Here is a 23,636-nt window from a genome sequence, read left to right as displayed (position 1 = left end):
TTAGCCAGGTAAGGATAGTAATAGAGGTTGATCAAAGATCAATTAAGTACCTCGTTCCTTGCAGAGCGCGTTACGCAACCCTTAAACCTTGCCTTAGACACCAACTAATCCAAGAAAACTTGAATCGGTTCACTCAATGAGTTTTTGTTCCTTAACAGTATATAGAAACTTTAAATTATTTCCTGCAATCATTTAAATTGCCTAGCAATTATACTGCAAACATATGATGGATAAGGCCGAGGAGGGGTTTACCTATTGATGTTCGAACCTCATGATTTTCATGTCTTGAGAGTAAAAACTCATCTGCTGCAGACAACTGCCACAGAAGTTGCTGAACAAATTTGCATTCACTTTTACCACCTTCTGTACTAAGCTTATTAGATGCATAAATACACTAAAGTATGGAATTATTAATAATAGAAGGTACCATATTCATAGTTTAAAGAAATGAAAGCATTAAACCATAAACAAAACAATCCAGATATTTCAAAGCATCTATGCATCCAGAGTTTGTTCTCTTTATTCTTGTCAAAACCATGCATATGAAATTTTTAAGAATAAATACATGTACGATGAACCATAAAGAATGGTAACAGCAAATCTCGTGGATGCACAATATTTTTTTTTTAAATGTATTTTTCCCAAGTGAATAGTAAAATAAGGTTCTGGTGAACAGTACCTTTTATTTTCTAATAGCTATTTAATAGATAACCAAATGAAAGTAGCTACAATTAATCATATTAGATGAACAATATCAAAACAGATTATTATTATTTTTCGATGAACAGTAATGTTGATGAACAGTAACTTTTAACTATTTTTCCGAATTAACAGAAATTATTCAGCAATAATTAAAAGCAATTAATTATAGATAAACTTATTTCGGATTTAATAAATCAACAGTTATATAATCAATCTTCTAGATTGTTGGAAATTTATCAAATAATTAAGATTATAGCATGCAGATAAATCCGAAAAATTAAACAATTAAAACTGGCCTGAACGGGAGCAGTCGTGTATTCACTGCCCTAGAAGATTGAGAACCCGCCTATCGCCCTGGCGCAGATGGTTCCCTTCCCCTAGCGGTAAAAACCCCGGAAACGGCCGGCCTCTACACTCGGGCGAGAGTGCAGAGCTTCAGCTCAGATGAAGGAAGTTGCCCATAAAATAAAACTAAGATGTAGATGAAAATAATATGTAGGGGAGAGAAGAAAAACAAGAGAAACTTGTTGTATATTTTCCTTCTTATTTTGAGCTTAACATATGGATATATATATAGGGTTGGAAAAGACGTTACAAAACCCGTAATTAATTCTGTAACGTTCGTCATAAATTTTGTAACGTTCCCCATAATTATATATCCGTTACACATATTTTAATTGCATGTTTTAATTACAATATTTATTATAATTCATGAAGGCAAAATTGCCTTTTGTTAACAAAATATCTAACACTTAGATTATTAAATACGAAGGAAAAACCATGGGGTATATGAGCGCAAAGTCATATAAACTTACAATATTTAAGTGCTCTTTACCCTTGATTTATATTTAAAACTTCTTATCACATACAGTATAAATTAGGGTAAATGTATAGTAAAAACTATTAATTTATAGTGTATACAATTATGAAGTTTCTAATGAAGGAAAAGGAACTTTTTAACGGATCAATTACCTCCTATGCCATTAGGGTTGATAATCTTTAACGCCGAAATTTATATACTAGAGATTGAGATGCTCCCAAACGTAAATGAAGAAAGATCAAAATTCTATGGCAGATGGTACCATCATTCTCTAAACAAATTTATCATTTCTTTAGGTACCGTTTGGCAAAGGGTTAAGCGAGGACTTAGCCCCTTCTTAACCCGCCAAACGCAAACAATCTATACAATGGTTAAAGTGAGTTAACCCTTCAAATTTGCCAAACATAAAAAATATAGAATGGTTAAACTAGCCCCTCTAGAGGGATTAAAATGAGTTAACTCCTCAGAATGAGGGGTTTACTAATACTCCTATTTAGAAGGATTAAGAGTTAACCCTTCTAATTATAAAGAAAATAGTAAAAATCATTATTATTCCCAAACACTAAAACTGATCACAATGATTAAAATAAAACTTATTTAACTGGTTAATAATTTAGTCCTTCATACTATCGAATATGCTAAGTACGTTAATCCTTCTTTTTAACATCTTATCCTTAACTCTTTGCCAAACGGGATCTTAGGGTTTTGAAACTCTCAACGGATGCAGGAGTCAAAGACGGGTGTATACGTCGTACATGTCGTTCTACGGGCAGTTGCATTAGCTTGCATGAGGCTGACCTCCATCAAGAAAATTAGATACGCCATATTTTTGAAGACGAACAATTCTAGCCTCGTTTCCAAGACGATAGCCCCGTTTAGGTACCAAGGAAGGACCAACTTGCAGCCATCGTTCTCAAAACTTTTTGACAATTATTAGCTCAAAGGTTTCTAGTTCCCATTAAAAATGAATTTTGCGTGGTGCTTATGAATATGATAAAGAGCATGTGATAATTTTTTTTTAATGGATACCGTGACAATTATTTACATATATGTTGTTGCTAATTAAAATGGTCTAATTTAACTTTGGGGTTTGCAAATAACCCCTTTCCTGATTTAATTTGACGAAAGCCCCTCACCTTTTAGGGGTTTTGTAGATAAATGTCCCCCAAACTTCTCTTATTCTACCAAACTCCTTGATGAGTTTTTTCATTTTAGCCTCCGAAAGAACAACACCATTCTAGGTGTCACCCGCCACGCAGGTGACCAAAAAGTCAAAAATGTCCCTTAACCTCTACAAAATTGTCCTTTCATCCTTTTTAATATTTTCATTAATTTTTGATAGCCAAGAGATATTCTCGCCTTTTTTGGTCACATGTTTTGACATGTGAGACGATGACTTTGATAATATTTCTTCGGAAGTAAGAGCGAAAAATCTTCAAGAAATTTAGTAGAATAAAAAAAGCTCAGGGGTTCATCTGCAAAATCCCGCAAAGATTTGAGGAGTTTGTGGAATTAAAACACTTAGGAGGGACTATACGCGAAAATCCCAGGGGTTTTATAAAATTAACACAATTAAAATATATATTAATATTATTATTATTTCTATAGAATTGTCTAGCCAGTGATCATCAGCAACAATAATTGATTTTAAATAAAATAGATAATGATGTTGTATTACTAAAAAAATCTGTCATCTCTGACTTCAAAAAAAAAAAAAAAACAGTTGCAAGTATGGTCCTCTTGGAGGTTGGAAAGTCGCAAACCATGTTCGTCTCGTTCACCTTTCTCTGCTACACTCAAAATAAAGAGCATGGGTTGCGATCGATTTTTATATTCCCACTTGTATCAAAGTTTAGTCTCCAAAGAAATAAAAGAATCTGGTATCCCTTTGATTCTTCTATCAATTTTTCAAAATGTTCTATGAATTCTCTAATGAATATGATATCTAGATACCCATACATCAATCTGAAGAAATGTTTACATGGCAAAGGATTTGAAATCCACATTGATATGATTGATAGAATTCAAACAAATTGCGTGATACTTAAAAATGTCCAAATTGTTCCTATTAAGAGGGTGTTTAGGAGAGCTTATTTTTTGCTAAAACTAGCTTTTAAGACAGCTTTTGCCTATCTAACCGTTTGGTAAATAACCAATAACCGGCTTATGAGCCCTATTTGCGATTCCCAAACTTTTGAAAAACTAGCTTATAAGCTCATATATATAAGCTAGGTTGGACCAAGTAAATGATCATCCTACCCATACAACTTTAATAAAAAATTTATCATAAAAGTTAAAAGCCATTAAAAAACTAGAACGATTTATAAGCTTCTAAAAACAAGCCCTCCAAAACATCCCCCCCCACCCCCAACCCCCCCCGCCCCCAACACACACACACACACACGTGATGTGAACTCTATAATTGGTATTGGTGTGTAAACAGTCGGTTTGGTCGGTTTTGACTATTTTTTAAAAACCAATCCGAACTAAATTAGATTCAAAGTAAACCTAACCAAACCAAGTCGGTTTGGTTTGGTTTGTACGTGTTGGATTTAATCTAATAAATCTATTTGTGGGCACATATGATTAATCAATGTGTATTGCTATCTTTCAGGATAACCCACTAAAGTGATCAATTAAGTTGGGTTAATTTGGTATTTAAATAAGTCATGGGGTTATATGTGCAGATACCAGGTTGTAATTGTGATTTATTGAGGGGCTAAATTACAAAAGTACAACATCTATAAATAAGGGGTTATGGTCCCTAACCTAGGGTTACATTCTCTAATTCTCTTCACCCCCATCTAAGAGAGAAATTCGGATTTAGAGAAAACCCTAAGGTTAGAAGATCCAAAACCCAAAATCAAGATCAAGCAATGGATTCAGGTATAAAAGATCCAAAACCCAAAATCAAGATCAAGCAATGGATTCAGGTATAAGCTTCCGCTCTTTTAGATCCTTGTTAATCTCTTTGAATTAATCATGGCTATATGGTTTTAGATCTCAAGTTTTATGATGTAGATCTAACAGTACGGTGTGGGAACAAATATGTCAAATTAGAGAATTTTTAAAAGACAACGCTTTTGCTCTTTCAAACTTATCGGTCATCTTATATCTTAAGTTGAAAAGCATTCTCGTTAAATCAACTACTTTACAAGCTAAAACTGAATCTTAATTATCTATGATATATAAAAATATTAGAATAAATTATATTTTCACCTAGAAAGATCATTGAGTTTATAAATAATCATGTAAAGATCGGTCGGTTCAGTTATTTGAATTGCAAAATTTTCAAAACTAAGTTGAACTGCCGAAATTCGATCTGTTTGATCGGTTTGCACCTAAATAGTGCTCAACACTGATATTTGGGTCTAAATTATTATATTTTTGTTGGGGTTGAACACACAACCTGTGCCCTTCCGGATCTTGTGTCGAAAGTAGGCAAGTAAGAAATCATAGCAAATAAAAAAAACTTACAGGAAATAAAGAACAAAAGAAAAAACACCAGATTTAACGATGTTTGGTAAACGTGCCTACGTCCTCGGGAACCACACCAGAAATTCTTGATTAATTGAAGAAGATTACAATGCTCCAAATAGGCTTTTCTCTCTCTGAGATTTCTCTCTCAAAGCCCTCTCAATAACCCTCTTTTTGTATGTGATATAAACCCTAAAATATTCAAGGTATATATAGTATCACAGCCCAAAACAGTTTCTAACCCGGACTGGGAAACTGGAAAACCCGACATCAGTCGACCGATAACATCGCATCGGTCGACCGGTTGATCGCCATCAGTCGACCGATAGTAGCTTCGATCGACCGGTCAGAACGTTTTCCTACAGTCTGCTTCTCATGCACGTTATTGGTCGACCAAGGCAAGCCCGTCGATCAACCGACCCGAAACTCCTGTAATTCTTCTTGGCTTCACATCGGTCGACGGGTGAGCTTGTGTCGGTCGACCGATAAGGGAATTTCTGTGCAGTTTGTGTTTTTTTATTTTAGGTTTGGTTCTTCACTCCCAAAACCAACAATCTCCCACTTGGAGACCAAACCGCCATCAACGAGCTCTCCCGAACTCCCGTCATCTTCGTAAGCATCTTCTCCTACCCGGAAAAATCCATTCTTCAATCAATATCATCTTGGCGATCCCGCCCTCTTAGTGTGGCTCCACCTTTATCTTCTACACATGAAGACCAACTAAAGTTATGCACAACTCCAGTTTGTCGATGGTCACTACTTTCGTTAACATGTCCGTAGGATTTTGATTCCCTAAAATCTTCTCTAACTGTTTCCCGTCCTCTATCAGCGAGTGTATGAAGTGGTAACGTACGTCGATGTGCTTTATTCTGGCATGATATATTAGATTCTTAGTAAGGTGTATAGCACTCTAGCTATCACAATAAAGAACGTCATTCCCCTGCTTCAAACCCAACTCTTCCAGGCACATGGTCAACCAAATTATCTCCTTGCTGGTTTCAGTCACTGCGACATACTCTGCCTCAGTCGTGGATAATGTTACTATCTTCTGCAAATGTGAGACCCAGTTCATACTGCTGTCAACACTAAGGTATAAACATACCATGTGGTACTTCACCTCGTATCATGATCACCGGCGAAATATGCATCTACGTATCTCTGCAGTATTAATTTCTTCCTTCTAAAACACAATGGTATATCTGTAGTCCCTCTCAAGTATCGCAATATCCACTTTATGGCCTCCTAATGCTGCTTTCCTGGATTGCTTGCAAACCTGCTCACAAACTCCCACTGCGTGGGCGATATCCAATCTCATGCAAACCATCGTGTACATAAGACTACTAATGGCTGATAAATATGGCACTCTACTCATGTGCTCCTTCTCTGCATATGTCTTGGGTGATTGCTCCTCAGATAACTTGAATTGACTTCTAAGGGGCATGCCGACGGGCTTGACATTCTCCATGTTGAATCTCTGAAGTACCTTATCGATGTATTCAGCCTGACTCAACTTCAACGTCCCTTCAACTTCATCTCGACCGATTCACATCCTAAGAATTTGCTTTGCTGCACCCAGATCCTTCATAGCAAGCTCCTTCACAAACTGCATCTTCAATTTGTTTATCTCCTCTAAACATGATCCTGCAACTAATATGTCATTAACATATAATAATAACATGGTATAGCTGGTATCGAACCTCTTGAAATAGCAACAATGATCTGAATTACATCTTTTATAGCCATTGCTCTGCATGAAGTTATCGAACTTCTTATACCACTGTCTCGGAGCCTGTTTCAAACCATACAAGATCTTCTTAAGCCTACACACCATCTCTTCCTTTCCTTCTTCTATAAAGCCAACATGTTACTTCATGTAGATTTTTTATCCAAGTCACCATGAAGAAAGACAGTCTTCACATCCATCTGTTTAAGGTAGAGATTTTCAGCAAGTACTAAGCTCAACACCACTCTGATGGTTGTAAGCTTCATGACGGGGAAAATATCTCTGTATAATCTACTCTTTTCCGCTGTTGGAACCCTTTCACAACTAATCTGGCCTTGTACCTCTCACTTCCATCACTCTCCTGCTTGACCCGATAGACCCATTTGTTATGTAAGACTTTCTTTTGTGTAGGTAGCTGGGCTAACTCCCAAGTCTCATTCGAGTGGAGACAATCCATCTCTTCTTGCATCGCCTGCTTCCATTGTTGAGATTTACTAACTTGCATAGCCTCCTCATAGCATTCTGGTTCACCACTATTTGTCAAAAGTAAATAGTCTATTGACGAAAGATATCTGGAAATCGGTTTGGGCACCTTGAATGACCTCCTAAGCTCCACGTCCTGGATAGTAGTCTCTGCACTTGGAGACTCCTCCGTTCTTCGGTCAGAACTAACACCATCTCCCCCATCTGGAAGTTCCTCCAAATCCATGTACTCGGATCCACCTGCATTTTTAGTACCGCTCGCACTGTTTTGGATATCCTTGGCATTGTTCATGTCCTTGTACATCACCTCGTCATTGAATATCATATCTCTACTCCTAATGAATTATTGTTCTTTTCATCTCAAAAAGACGATATTCGAACTCATCAATGTCATATCCAATGCATGTACACTTCTGTGACTTATCTTCTAGCTTGTCCCTGACATGATCACTGATATGAACATATGCCACATAACCAAATACTCGTAAATGTGAGAGATTAACCTTCTTGCCACTCCAAACCTCTTTTAAAATCTCAAAATCCAATGAAACTGATGACCCATGATTTATCAGATAAGCTATGCACCGTGTCTGCCCAAAACGTCTTAGGTAGACATGTATGTAAACGCATGCTCCTCGTACGCTCTGTCAATGTTCTGTTTATCCTCTCTGCAACGTCATTCTGTTGTGGTGTACCTGGAGTAGTCCTCTCTAAACGAATCTCGTTCAAGCCACAGAACTTCTTGAACTCCTCCAGCTTGTATTCTCCATCATTGTCCAATCTCAAACACTTCAGTTTTAGATCTGTCTCATTCTCTACCATGACTTTCCACTTCTTGAAGATCCCGAACACCTCTGACTTATGCTTCATGAAGTATACACACACCTTCCTCGAGTGATCGTCGATAAAGGTGACATGGTATGCCGAACCGCCAAGAGAAGATACGCTAGCTGGACCCCAGACATCTGTATGGATAAGCTCTAGCTTCTGAGCTTTAGGTGGTCTTCCACTCGTCTGAAAGCTAACCCTCATCTGCTTCCAGTAGATGCAATCCTCATAAACACCAACTTCAACTGAATCGATGCCAGTTAGTTTTTTCCTGTGAGTGTAGAATCTTCACACCCTTCTCACTCATTGTTCTAGCCTATTGTGCCACAGATCTGCACTCTCCTTGCCAGCTGTAACTGCGAGATGTCACTCACATGTGAAGTGAGGTAGAGAATTCCTGTTTTTATGCTGTGGGCAACCACCATAGTACCGTTGGAGATCTTCTACAAATCCCCGATGAATGTTAAAATATAGCCTTCCGCTCCAAGGTGGCTAACCGAAACAAGATTCATCTTCAGCTTCGGTACATGTCTGACGTTCTTCAGATTCCACTTAGAGCCCTTCATCTGAATTTGCACGTCACCTTTTCCAACAATACTGCAATGCTTGTTGTCCCCCAAGTATACTTTCCTAAAGTCCCCTGCTACATAGTTCTGAAGAAGCTTCCTATTAGCAGTAGCATGGAATGAGGCTCCCGAATCAATAGCCCATGAGTCAGAGTCGCTATAGCAAGGATCAAGATATCTTGCATGATATGAGCCTCCTGCTCATTCGCATCCTTCTTTGGCGCTTTGCAGGCTGAAAACATATGGCCCTCCTGGCTATAGTTCCAACACTTCTCTTTGATAGGCTTAACATTTGAGTTCGACCTCTTCTTATTGGACTTCGACCTATTCCTGTTCTGGTTATCCTTCTTCTGACTTTGCTCTCTCTGCTCGAGATTTAGGGCTGAATCTGAACCTTTTGATTTGGACGATTTTCTTCTAACCTTCTCGGATAGAATCATGATAACAACCTCGTTCAGATTCAACTTCTCCTTTCCCCACCGAGTTGCAAATTGCTATCACACAACCTGTCCAACTATCCGACAACTGCGATATAATTAATAGGGCCTGCACTTCATCATCAAACGTGATATCGACTGAGATAAGTTGATCAATGATCGTGTTGAACTCGCTGAAATGCAACGTGAAGGAGTATCCTTCTGCCATCTTGAGGTTGAAGAGTATCTTGACGAGATGCATGTTATTTGTGGCTGACGGTTGCTTGTACATCTTCGCGAGCGCTTCTATAAGCCCCAACGTCGTCTTCTCCTTTAATATATTATGGGTGTCTAATTTGGCGAGCGACAACCGAATCTGCCCTAGAGCCTTCCGATCCAGTATTTCCCTGTCCTCGTCTAATTCATCTTTCTTCTTTCCTTTAGCTTTTCCCATCAACGGATGGTAAAGATCCTTCTGGTATAGATAGTACTCCTTCTGTGACTTCCAGTAGACGAAGTCTGATCCGTCAAACTTCTCGATCTTTGATTTGTTTTCTTCTGCCATCTCTTTCAAAACACAAACTTTTGCCGAACGAAACTCTGATACCAGTTGTTGGGGTTGAACACACAACCCGTGCCCTTCCGGATATTGTGTCGAAAGTAGACAAGTGAGAAATCACAACAAATAAAAGAAAAACTTACAGGAAATAAAGAACAAAAGAAGAAAACACCAGATTTAACGAGGTTCGGCAAACGTGCCTACGTTCTCGGGAGCCACACCGGAAATTCTTGATTAATTAAAGAAGATTACAATGCTCGCAAATAGGCTTTTCTCTCAGTAAGATTTCTCTCTCAAAGTCCTCTCAAAAACCCTCTTTTTTGTATGTCATATAAACCCTAAAACATTCAAGATATATATAGTATCCCAGCCCAAAACAGTTTCCAACCCGAACTGGGAAATTGGAAAAACCGACATCGGTCGACCGGTTGATCACCATCGGTGGACTGATAGTAGCTTCGGTCGACCAGCCAGAACGTTTTACTACAGTTTGCTTCTCGTGCACATTATCGGTTGACCGGGGCAAGCCCGTCGGTCGACCGACCCGAAACTCCTGTAATTCTTCTTGACTTCACATCGGTCGATCGGCGGGCTTTTTCTTGACTTCACATCGGTCAACCAACGGGCTTGTGTCGGTCGACCGATAAGGGAATTTCTGTGCAGTTTTCGATTCCAGGTTTGGTTCTCCACCACCGAAATCAACAATTTTACCATATCACTGGCTCTATTAGTGGCTTAAAAGTAAGTAAGCATCGGTTTTTGGGTTTAGAAATGCGGATTGGTTGAAAAATAAAACAAGTTAAACCTTTGGATTTATAAAGAAAGTTCTCTTAAATAATGGCTAAATTAAGGAAGTGAGTTGAGCTTTCTTTTCCCCCGTTTGTCCTGATGATCCCAGGTTGTATACTTGAAGAAATCCCTTCAAACCGACCTCTGCTTAAAAAAATTCCCACTTCGTTTACTTCTTTCTGCAGCGTCATTGATTTGATCTGGCTTCATCATTAAGCCTCTTCTGTTAATTCAAGTATTGGGTTCCTCTAAAAATCTGATCTTTAGCTTAATTCAGCTGCAAATATTTGATTTTTCACCGAGAAGGAAATTCAAGAAGTGGGTTTTCTCTAAAAGTCTTCTTTTGATACGAAGGTGCGGGCGGGGTATTGTGAAATCTGAGGTTTGTAGTGATGATCCAATTGCTATTTCTGGTGCTTTTTGCCGAGGGGGCTGTAGCGTTCCTTCTAATGGTGAAGATTGGGCCATTGAGAGATCTGGCTATGAGAATGCTGGACCAGCTTAAGACTGGTAAAGGTCCAGCCACAGTGAAGACGCTGGCTTGCACAATGTCAGTGATCCTGTTATCGAGCATTGCGAGCATTGTTAAGATCCAGAATAGAGGGTTGAAGCTCGGGACTGTGACTCCAATGGATCAGGTTCTGTGGAGGACTCATCTTCTTGAGGCTTCTCTTATTGGTAATGCTCTTAATTTGATCTTTTGATTGGAAAAGCGTTTTCTTTTGTGCGGTAACTTGATGTAATCGAGTTTGCTGGAATCAGTAAGTAACAAAATTTAATTTGTAGGAATATTTTGCAAGAGAATTGGTATGGAATAGCATTAATATTTACGGTTGCAACTGGTTGAAATTCACGAGGATACAAGTTCTTTAGAAGATATAAGTGTACTGAAGAGGGTGGTCTTGATACAAGTGATTCGGCACCTCGACTATAATCTTGATAGTTGAGGTTTTTAACATTGAAAGAAGTGTTAACTTGTTGACATTTGGTATGATTGATTATCTTGAAATGTGTCATTTTAAGTAGTAAAATTTGAAATTGGTTGGGAAATGGTCTAGAATAGAGATGTGCATTTTCCCTATGTTTCTTGTGTAGTAGCGTTGCTATTTACTGTTCCGATTGAATGAAATTCATAAGGATATATTACTTTGGGATATATGTCGATTGACCAGTGTATTCTTGGTAGAAGAAAGGTGCTTTACAAGCTTTTCAGAACCTTGATCAGAAATTTTGATGGTTGTTATTTTCGAGAGTGAAAAGTGTTCTTTTTAATACTTGATATTTGGTATGATCGGCTCTCTTGAAATTAGTTTCAAGCAGAGAAGTTTTAAATTGGTGAGGAAATTGTCTAGAATAGGATATGCATTATTCTTATTGTTTGTAGTAAACTAAGAGCATTAGTATTTACTGTTGCTGTCGAATGAAATTTGCAAGGACATAAATAGTTTGGAAGATACGAGTCGTTTGAACAGCAAGTTTATGGTGGAAGAAAATGCTCTATAGTGTTACAGCACCTCAATCAAATTGCGGTAGTTCTTAGTTTTACCATTGGAAAAAGTGTTTTTTTGCTGATATTTGATGTGATTGATTATCCTTAAATCAGTTTTAAGTAGCAAAATTTTAAATCAGTTGGTTGTCTAAGATACATATATGCATTGTTCTAATATTTGGTACATAATAGCACTATTGGCTGTTTCCATCGAATGAAAGTTTATGTGAATATAAGTACCTAAGAAGATGCAACTTGATTAAAGAGGGTGGTCTCAGTGGAATAAAATGATCAACAAGTTATTTGGCACTTTAGAAATTTTGGCAGCTGTTATATTTAACATGTTTTACAGATACATTGGATGATTCTAACTTACTTCTTGTTAGGTTCAATAAAATTTTGAATATGGAAAGAAGAGCTTATACGGAAAAAGGCCTCATCAGATGGGGCATTGAAAGGCCTTATAAAACATTTAATATGGTGAATTTCCTGGTTTTTCCAAGTAGACAATGATTTCATAATATGCTAAAGGATACTTTCAACGTTTCAGTGAATCTTCGTTGGTTTCGAAGGGTATTATGTCTCCAATTCATTGTTAGCTTTATTCTTATGGGAGCATGCCACAACTTTGATTCATAGTAGAGGAAGCAACAGACAGAGACAATTTGCAATCTACGTATTCATGCGCATATTGTAGATTGGGTCGTGTTCTAATGTAAGCATGTTTGAGTTTTTATGCCTGATGGTGGATCGTATCATTGCTCTTCTTTCCACATCCAAAATTTCCTTGAATCATAGATCCTTGTGGATCTTATGATCTAGATTTGATTCTTAGGAGAAATTTTCAAAGTAGATCTGTTCACAATTTTATTCCCTAAAACCGACCCTTGCCAACTTATTTACAGAAGTCGACCCAGTTTTGGCCACTTCCACAATGCGGCTAAAAATTGGGTCGATTTAAAAAAACCCTCTTTCTAATTAGTTATGGTTGGCAAACCCAACTAATTAGAATGCAAGTCAAATTAGACGCGGTCGCCGACCGCGACTAATTTGAGCTACCTTTTAACTGGTCGGGGTTGGCAACTCCGACCAATTAGATAGCAGTTCAATATAGTCGGGGTCGTCACGAACTAAATTTGAACCCTACACCAAAATAGTCGAGGTTGCCAATCCCAACTATTTGGCAGAGACTTATGATCTATTGCTACAAGTCTTTTGGCTAAGTGTACACAATAGTCGGGGTTACCAACCCCGTCCATATGATAGACGCCACCTCCTTATTCTTCCCACTTTGACAATTTCCCTGTTACATCATGCGCAGTCCAAATCAAATTTTAATCATAAACACAAGCAACTCATACAACCACACATGATAAAACTAACCACCCATACAACCACACAGAGAAAACAAAGAACGTGTGCTTCAAAATTCAAACATATATCAACTCAATTCATAAATCGAAACAAACATATATTAACTTAATTTAGCAAATAGTAAGTACTACTTTCCTCTTCCTCTGCCTTTCCCTCCCTCTCCTTCCTTTTTCTCATCCCCGTTCCCCTTTAACATGAGCTTGTATGATCTCATCGTCTAGTTGTCAGTGAAGTTGTGAAGGCATGACATTATCCTTTACTTGAACCTGCTATGAATGTCCGGCTTTGTCATGTGCACGACTTGAGCATATCCATGTATGTCCCCGCAATCATTGACGCTCATACGTTAGAACTTATAAAAAAATGTATTCCTTACCTTTTGCTCGGTAGTCGATCTCAAGGCATCATATGCAATAGAAGCTGCCCCCATACAATATAACAATCGGAATGAAATATTTAGCAATATAATCATGGAAAAATAATAATCACAAAACAAACCTAGATTGTCTATCTACTTGCCAACGCGTTCTCAATTGGACCCCTCGACATGTACGCGAAAGGTGCCCTGTTCTCTCGATATATCCATCGGCGAGTAATCCCCCAATATCAACGTTTATTAATCACAGATACAGATACAAATAAGAATATGTCTCAATAAGGAAAACTCATACCCTTATCCTCTAAGGGCCTGTTCGTTTGCCTTAAAAAAATGAAATCAAAGAAATAGAAAACTATTTCTAAGAAAAATGGGTTTTTGAATTGTTTGGTTGGCTAAAAAAAAAGGAAATCAAAGAAATAGAAATGAGATGAGATGAGTTGTCACATTATTATTGGATGATGTGAGTGATTTTTTAAGAAAAATAGTTTTGATGTTGTTCGGTTGGCGAAAAAAAATAAGAAAATGAATTATAAGAAACCTATTTCCTGTAGTTTTGTTGTTTTCTTTTGTTTGGTTCATTCTTAAAAATAAGAAATGAAATGAGATGAGATGAGTTGTCATTGTATTATTGGGTGATGTGAAGAAAGATTAAGAAAAGTGTTTTCACAACTTTTTGGGATGAAAACAAAGAAATGAAATGTTAATGAGATGAGGTGAATTGTTATAATATTTTATTCGATGATGTGAGTGATTTGAAATGATGAAAAGAGATGAGTTGAGTGATGTTTGGATGAAAATAATATTTTATTAGATGTGATGGATGAGTTGTTAGATGAAAATAATATTTTATTAGATGTGGTGGATGAGTGGTTAGATGAAAATAATATTTTATTAGATGATGTGGATGAGTTGTTGGATGAAAATAATATTTTATTGGATGTTGTGGGTGAGTTTTAGGGATGGAAATGGAGGAAATAGTACTTTTTGAGATTTTTTTTGCTAATTTTTTCCAAAAACAGTCTATTTCGCTAATTTTTTTCCAAAAACGGTCTATTTTGCAAATTTGCCCATTTATTTAACAAAGGCGCTGGATTTTTGCAAATAAACCCTTGCTCACCCTGAATCGCTGACTATTCACGTTTTTTTTAGCTGAATGCGTACGCAGTTATGCGTACCTGAAATGCTCTCTCTCTCTCTCTCTCACTGCTAAATAATGAGGTATCCTAGACGGAAAATTCCGTCTAGGATACCAAGAATTCCGTCTAGAATGTTTATTCTAGACGGAATTCCGTCTAGAATACACGTCTAGTATGTTTCCGTCTAGGATGTAGTATTCTAGACGGAAATTCCGTCTAGAATATAACCTAGACGGAATATTCTAGACGGAAATAAAAACCGTCTAGAATACATCCTAGACGGATTATTCTAGACGGTGAGTTTTAGGGATGGAAATGGAAGAAATGGATTATTTTGAGATTTCCACCTTTTCCATTTCCATTTATTGGTTTTTAGGAAATAAACGAATAGGCCCTAAAAGTGATTATAGATATGGATATACATGCAGATGTATATGCAAATATACATATGGATACAAAACAGATATGAGAAAACCATATAAGATTTAAAGAAAAATATAGTTCATGTAATGCAAGAGAGTTCATTAATATGTTCGTTATATCATAAAACTAAGATTAGATTTCTTAATCATCAAAATTAACCTCAAATCTAAGGATTAAAAAAATTGCAACTATATGATCAATGAATATTATGATATTTCAGATATTGATTCAGATATTTCACTACATATTCATGTTTGTAAGCATATCCAATTGGATATAGATATTTGATGACTATATTTCTATCCTAATAAGCACGAACACGGACATATCAGCGGATACATTTTTTTTGCACCTCTTGTTCATGCTTTTGTTACTATCTATTTTTAAAGTTATAGAGAAAAGATGAAAAGATGAAAGAAAATGTGATATAGATACAGTGGTGGAGCCACATTGGTGCCAAAGGGCCTTAAAAGCCCCACCTTGGAATGATTAAAAAAACAAGTATGTATGGTTATTTGTTAATAGTAATTTCATATCTAAGGAGTAAAATACATAAGATATCTCAATTTTCTGAAACTTAATTTTTTCTATTCCTCTCTGTATCAAGTTGAATTATTCAATACGTCCTAGATAATTGTAATCTGGAGTCGCTTTTGTGTGACATGACTTAAACCAAATAACTCATTCTCTTCATTTAATTAAAAAAAATTGATTCGGTTGGCCAAGTTTTATCCTAAAGTTTTTTCAAAAGAGCTCGCACTGTTAGGAATTTAACCGCCTAAATCCCTAATGCAACAGAAACGTAGTATAGAAAAAGTACACCAAGATTGCAACAGAAACGTAGTATAGAAAAAGTACACCAAGATTTAACGAGGTTCGGCAACTGCCTACGTCCTCGGGAGCCACACAGATAATTTCTTATTAATCAAACAAGAAATTACAATTTAGGAGCAAATCCCTAAACTGGGATTTCTCAAATGAACACTGTAGCTACAGTGTTAATAATTAAAGGGAATAAACCCCTTTCAAATCTCACTTGAGAATAATTAAACAACCCACTATATAAAGCCCCAAATTAATTCCTCTCTCTCTCTCCTTAAACCCTCTTCTTAATCTCTCCCCTCAAAACTCAGTTGAGTGCTGGAGATGAAAAATCAAATCGCTGCTGCGATTTCTTGGTCGAAGGTGATGAACGCTTCTGCGTTAATTTCTTCCGCCGCCAGAAAGAAATCGAAATAAGCGCGAAATATTGACAGGCTGGCGACAGCCTGTCGCCAGCGCCCGCCCAAAAACGCGGATGTCGGAGTGCCTGGACGCGAGGGTCGTCGAGGGACGCGATGGTCGGAGCGCTCGAACGCGAGGGTCGGGCCAAAACGCCGAGGTCGGATTCGCCCCAAACGAGGGTCGCGTTCTCCATCAACCGAGGGTCGCGTTCGCCTGGGGTTTCGCCGTCGACCTCACCTGCGTCATCTCCGAGCTCGTCGGAGCTCCTCGTCGCCGGCGGAGGTTGGTTTCCACCCCCAATTCTAACAATCTCCCACTTGGGAACCAAACCGACGTCAACAGGCTATCCCATCAAGCTCCTCTCCTGTGTGGCTCCGCCTTCATCATCTATGCATGAAGGCCAACTGAAGTTGCGCACAACTCCAGTTTCTGAACTGTCACCGTCTTCGTTAACATGTCTGCTGGATTCTTACTTCCTGGAATCTTTTCCAGTTTCAACACGTCATCTTCCAACAGGGATCTGATGAAGTGGTACCGAAGCGCAATATGCTTCGTTCTGGAATGAAATGCTGAATTCTTCGCCAAGTGTATCGCACTCTGACTATCACTGTGCAAAACATTCTTCTCCTGTTTGAATCCCAGCTCTGTCAACAAACCCTGAAGCCATATCATCTCTTTACTGGCTTCAGTCACTGCAACGTACTCAGCTTCTGTAGTGGATAGGGTAACGATCTTCTGTACCTGTGACATCCAACTAACAGCTATAGTTCCAACGGTGAATACATAGCCGGTGGTACTTCTTCGGTGATCAACTTCGCCGCCGAAGTCTGCATCTACGTACCCTTGCACTTCTACCTCTCCCTTACCAAAGTGCAAACACTTCTGTGTGGTGCCTCGTAGATATCTCAGAATCCACTTGACCGCTTCCCAATGAGCTTTTCCTGGATTCGACATAAACCGGCTGACCACTCCCACTGCATGGCCAATGTCTGGTCTCGTACAGACCATAGCGTACATCAAGCTTCCGATAGCTGAGGCGTAAGGTACCTGAGCCATACTCTCTTTCTCTTCTTCTGACTGAGGAGACTGATCCTTCGACAGACGAAAATGGCTAGCCAAGGGTGTGCTCACAGGCTTGGCATCGCCCATGTTGAATCTCTGCAAAACACGGTTGATGTACTCTGTCTGAGATAACTGCAAGAGATCTCTCTTCTTATCTCTCGTGATTTGCATTCCGAGGATCTTCTTCGCTGGACCCAAGTCCTTCATGTCAAACTCCTTTGACAGCTGCTGCTTCAAACTCTTGATATCTTTCATATCTGCTCCTGCAACCAACATATCATCAACATACAGCAGTAGGATGATATAGCTGGACTGATATCTTTTGAAGTAGCAACAGTGGTCGGCGTTACACTTCTGGAAACCTTCCTTGTGCATGAAGCCGTCAAACTTCTTGTACCACTGCCTTGGGGCTTGTTTCAGGCCATACAAGCTCTTCTTGAGTCTGCACACCAGGTTCTTCTTCTTTTCTTCTGAGAAACCTTCTGGTTGATGCATGTATATCTCCTCTTCTAGATCTCCGTGAAGAAACGCCGTCTTCACGTCTAACTGCTCGAGATGAAGATCTTCAATTGCTACAATACTCATCACGGTCCTGATAGTATTTAGCTTCACCACGGGAGCGAAAATATCGGTGTAGTCAATTCCTTCCTTCTGCTGGAAACCTTTGACAACTAGCCGGGCTTTATATCTTCTGGAACCATCCTGCTCCTCTTTCACCCGGTACACCCATTTGTTGTGGAGTGCCTTCTTACCCGTGGGCAACTCAGCTAGTTCCCACGTCTGGTTTGATATGAGAGACTTCATCTCATCTTTCATTGCAAGCTCCCACTTGCTCGCATCTCCACACTGACAAGCTTCATCAAAGCTTTCAGGCTCCCCACCATCTGTCAACAACAGATAGTTCATGTATCTCCTGTTGGGTACAGGAGGACGAGAAGATCTTCTTAATATCGGAGCTGGTGCGTCGGGCTCCTGCGCACCATCTTGTCCAACAGGCTCTTCTTGCTGAGGACCCTCTGCATTGGGTTCTTCCGAGAGGTTACTCGGGACATCATCTGCATCTATAAATGTGGACTCGCTCTCTGAGTCATCAGTCTTGTGCATGTCCTTGTACATCACCTTCTCGTTGAATATCACATCTCTGCTCCGGATCACCTTCTTGTTTTCGTTGTCCCAAATGCGGTAGCCGAACTCATCTTCACCATAGCCGATGAAAGTGCATTTCTTTGACTTGGGATCAAGCTTATTCCTGCCTTGATCACTAATATGCACGTAAGCTACACAACCGAAAACTTTTAGATGTGAGAGTTTTACCTCCTTTCCGCACCATACCTCCTCTGGTATTCTGTGCTCCAATGGAACCGATGGACCTCGGTTGATCAAGTAAGCTGCTGTGTTGACCGCTTCTGCCCAGAACTGCTTCGGTAGGCCTGACTGTACTCGAATGCTTCTGGCTCTCTCCGTCAACGTTCGGTTCATTCGCTCAGCTACACCATTTTGCTGAGGCGTGCCGGGCACGGTTCTCTCCATTCTGATCCCGTGCTCATAGCAGAACTTCTTGAATCCGGTGTCTTCATACTCACCGCCATTGTCGGTCCTGAGCTTCTTTATTCTCAGACCGGTCTCATTCTCGACCATAGCTTTCCATCTCCTGAAAGCCTCAAATACTTCTGACTTATGCTTCAGAAAGTAGACCCACACTTTCCGAGAGTGATCATCGATAAAAGTCACGAAGTAGTGTTTTCCACCAATGGACGCGGTGGTTGTTGGTCCCCACACATCTGAGTGAACGAGCTCTAGCTTCTGCTTCCTGGGGGTTCTGCCACTTGTCTGAAAGCTGACTCTCTTCTGCTTTCCAAGTATACATTCTTCACACATATCCATCTCCACTGACTGCAGTCCTGGGAGTTTCCCCTTTGTGTGCATGATTTTCATCCCCTTTTCACTCATATGACCGAGTCTCTGGTGCCACAGCTTTGAAGTCTCATTGCCTGCTGCAACTGAGATCAAACAACGTGCACCTGCTGTCATATACAGGGTACCAGTCTTCTTGCCTCGGGCAATCGTCATTGCGCCCTTTGAGATCTTCCAATCATCTCCATGGAAGGTTGTGGTGTATCCTTCGCCAGCCAACTGGCCTACGGATATTAAATTCTTTCTCAGGTCGGGAATATGCCTGACATCCTTCAGCTCCCATACTGACCCGTTCAACTTAATTTTCACCACGCCTTTGCCCACAATAGCACATGGTTGATCATCACCAAGATATACGTATCCAAGATTTCCGGGGGTATACTTCTCGAAGAATTCTTTCTGAGAGGTAGCATGGAACGACGCTCCTGAATCTAACACCCAAGATTCCTCCTTGCTCTCCAAAGAGCATATCAATGCGTCGTCTCCTCCTGAAGTGGAGGTGACATTCACCTCTGCCTTCGCCTCCTTCTCCTTCTGTGCACTCTTGCACTGATTCTTGTAATGCCCGGTCTTTCCACAATTCCAACACTCGATAGCCTTCGAGCTGTTGCTTGGATTCCTTGATTTGGACCTCCTGTCCTTTGATCTACCTCTGAAGTTTGATTTTCCTCGTCCGTTTCCTCTGGTTGAATTTCTACCTCTTGACTCTGTATGCAATACTGAAGAGGTTGTAGCTTCACCCGTTTCTCTCCGTCGGATCTCCTCACTGAGAACCAAATCACGAACGTCGCCGAACTTCAACTTTTTCTTTCCCGATGAGCTACTCACTGCCGTGACTGTAGCGTTCCAACTCTCTGGTAGGGAAGACAACAATATCAACGCCCGAACTTCTTCATCAAACTCAATCTCAACTGAACTCAATTGGGTTGTAACCGTATTAAGTTCATTGAGGTGTTGTGCTACTGACGCGCCTTCCGCCATTTTCAGATTGAATAACCGCCGCATTAAATGAACTTTATTTGCGGCTGATGGCTTCTCATACATATTTGAGAGAGCTGGCATAAGACCTGCCGTGGTCTTCTCCTTCGCTATGTTGAACGCAACATTGCGAGTCAACGTCAATCTGATAACTCCGAGGGCTTGTCTATCTAGAAGGTTCCACTCTTCTTCCTTCATAGAATCTGGCTTCTTCCCCGATAGTGGTTGATACAGATTTTTCTGATACAGATAATCCTCTATCTGCATTTTCCAGAATCCGAAATCTGTTCCATCAAATTTCTCAAGTCTCATTTTTGCCTCATCTGTTGCCATGGCTCCCTACTTGAATCTGACTTGTTCTAGATCGTTTCACGCTCTGATACCAGTTGTTAGGAATTTAACCGCCTAAATCCCTAATGCAACAGAGGGCAAGAGGGGGGGTTTTATAGGCGGGATTGTGGGCTGGCGACAGACGACGGCCCACCCAAACGCGAGGGTGGGAACGCTGCAACGCCGAGGTCGGTGTTTTGGACGCGAGCGTCGGAGCTGGACGCGAGGGTCGAGCTGCTCAACGCGATGATCCGCCAAATCGAGGGTCGCGTTCGTCGTGGCTGAGGGTCGCGTTTTCGACTGAGGGTCGCGACATCTCCGAGCTCGTCGGAGCTCCTCGTCGCCGGCGGAGGTTGGTTTCCACCCCCAATTCTAACACGCACGACCTTAACAATCAACCTGAGAAGTACATTGGTAATGTAGCTACTCATCATGATTTTTCTGAAATAGAAGGGCTTGGTAAATTTGCTAAGAAGTTGTTTGTAGAAAATTAGGATATTTTATATCCTTTGGTGTAAGTTGGTGTTGGCACTAATCTTACCCGTTGCACCGACACGTGTTGAAAGAGGATTTCACCATTAAAAATTATTAATAGTGACCTTCGGAACAGAATGGGATATGAGTATATGACTAATTGTGGTACCTTATATTTGGATAATATATATTTTTGCAATATTAATGAGAAAGATGTCTTGAGTTTCAGAAAATGAATGCAATAAGAGTGTTATTGTAAACACTATTCTAACTTGAGATGTGGTTTTGAAAGTTGTATTATGTGATGATGTTTAGATGTCATCATGTCAATCAATTGTTCAAAAAATATTTTATATGTTATCGCGTCAAATTGTTTTTTGACCCCCCTGGAATTCCTGGCTCTGCCACTGTAGTGATAGGAAGATATTTCTCTTACTTCGACCTGCTTTACTGGTCAAGCTTGGTCTTGAATTCTTCACTTTTTGAATCTTGGTTTTGCAGATTTGCAGGGTTACTTTTTCTTATTTGCAGATGTAATGGGTGCTGCATAGAGATCAATATTTAGTTAAATAAATGCTAAGTCTTCCCCTTCTTTTCTTTGTCTTTCTCATAAACATTAGTTACGAAGGAGATTGAAGTTTTGCATGCAAATTTTTAGCATATCAAGGAAAATGATCCACAAGCGTATAAATAACGCTATGGTGCCTGACTACTAGTGCTATATTTCTCATTTTATATATTCTTACTTGAATAGAACGGATTGGTTTTTTTTTCCGGGCATCTTTCATATAAGGTACTATACAAAGTTCTAGAAAAATGGACAAGGAGATGGCAATCTAGGATTCAGACCGTTCCGGCTTGAATGCATGTCAATCTTGACACAAACTTGATCCTGACAACATTATAATAGAGATATAACGACTTCAAGCTATTTTATTGGGTATTTTGACATATTCTCCTTTCTAACCTTCAGTGATTTTATCTAAATTCCTTGACTGTCATATAACCCTATCAGATGTAACATATATACATTCTACTGATACTTCTAACAGTAATGTCGCATGTTTTTTAAGTTCGACACGCCTCCTGTTTTTGCACTTAGGGCCCGTCTTTCAATTATTACCTATCACAGATATCATTTCAAAATTTATGTCCGCCCACCAATTAAAGCTATCTAATTTGCATTAAATTTCAAGTTTTTTTAGTGTATTCTGAAGTTTATCATTAAAATTTGCAGGTTACACTCTTTTCCTTGCACTTGTTATTGATCGATTACACCACTACCTCAACAAAATGCTCACTCTTCGGAAAACAGCGTCTTCTTCGAGGGAAGAAGTAGAAAGACTTAGAAGAGATTCCAAAGAAAAGGAGGACAAATCATTGAATGAGGTGAAGAAGCTCAAGGATGAAATTAGTAGCCTAAATGAAAAGTTACGAAAGCTCAAATTGGAATCTAAAGAGCAAGAGAAAAGAGCCCAAGAAGCTGAAGCCCATGTTTCCTCTCTACAGAAGCAGTCTGAAGAATTGCTTCTCGAATATGATCGCCTTTTGGAAGATAATCAAATTCTTCAGGGTCAAGCTTTGTCCTTGAGAGGATGAGAACTTCATGGAAGTAACGGAGAGAAAAAAGGTTAAAGTTTCTTGTTGGTGGAAACTATGTTTGATCTTCGCGGTTTTCTTTTAGTGGTGCTGTAAATTTTAACGTACATAATTGAATTGGTTCTGAACATGGATAGCAGTGATTTTACATTAAGTGTGTTGTGATCTGGTTCTCAGTATTATTAATGTAAGTCTCTTCATGAAAGTTAATGCTTCCTTTTTTTTAAGGAATCAAAAGCGATTCTATTACATTGCATCAAGAATCATTTGATTACAGATATAGTGTGGACCATCCCAGACATTTGAGAAGGAGGTACATTTGTATCAGTTAGCAAATTGAGCTAATAAATGTGTATGTATATTACCCAAGCGACGAACATGTTGGGAATTTAACGCCTAAACCTCTAATGCAACAGAAACGCAGAATAGAGAACAGTACACAAGATTTACGAGGTTCGGCAACTGCCTACGTCCTCGGGAGCCACACAGTCAATTTCTTATTTAATCTAACAAGAAATTACAAATCTAGAGCAAATCTCTAAACTGAGATTCCTCAAATGATCACTGTAGCTACAGTGTTAATACCCACAATAAAATCCCCTCTTCTCTTTTCTCTCTCTTCTTAAATCACTTTCTTTATCTCCCCTCAAATCACTATTTGAGAGCTGGAGATCAAAAGTAAAATGTCCGACGCGAGGGTGGGAGGCGAACGCGGGGGTCGGTGTCGAGGGTCGCGTTCGTCGAGCGAGGGTCGCGTTCGTCCAAAGCCACCATCGCGTTCGCCCAAAGCTCGAGCTCACCTGTGCGTCTTCGACTTCGCCTGAAGCCGCCGCGACTTTGAGCTCACCTCGCCTGCAGCTCCGCTCGCCTGCGGAGGTTTGGTCTCCACTT

General features: G+C 39.5%; 1 protein-coding gene across 1 annotated transcript; it reads left to right on the top strand.

The window, feature by feature from the left end:
• On the top strand, positions 10,390–22,968 carry LOC109826047 (B-cell receptor-associated protein 31-like). The gene is made up of 2 exons (XM_020392995.1): positions 10,390–11,041; positions 22,384–22,968. Exons 1-2 carry the CDS (start codon positions 10,756–10,758, stop codon positions 22,743–22,745), a joined length of 648 nt encoding a protein of 215 aa, XP_020248584.1. The 5' UTR covers positions 10,390–10,755; the 3' UTR covers positions 22,746–22,968.

Source organism: Asparagus officinalis, chromosome 10 (assembly GCF_001876935.1).
Source record: "Asparagus officinalis chromosome 10, Aspof.V1, whole genome shotgun sequence".
NCBI lineage: Eukaryota > Viridiplantae > Streptophyta > Magnoliopsida > Asparagales > Asparagaceae > Asparagus > Asparagus officinalis.
This window is presented reverse-complemented; position numbering and strand designations above follow the sequence as displayed.

Excerpts from the sequence above, each read along its gene's own strand:
- LOC109826047 (XM_020392995.1), top strand. The coding sequence starts at position 10,756 with ATGATCCAATTGCTATTTCTGGTGCTTTTTGCCGAGGGGGCTGTAGCG. Across the intron at positions 11,042-22,383 it reads TCTTGAGGCTTCTCTTATTG|GTTACACTCTTTTCCTTGCA; the intron begins GTAATGCTCTTA and ends TAAAATTTGCAG.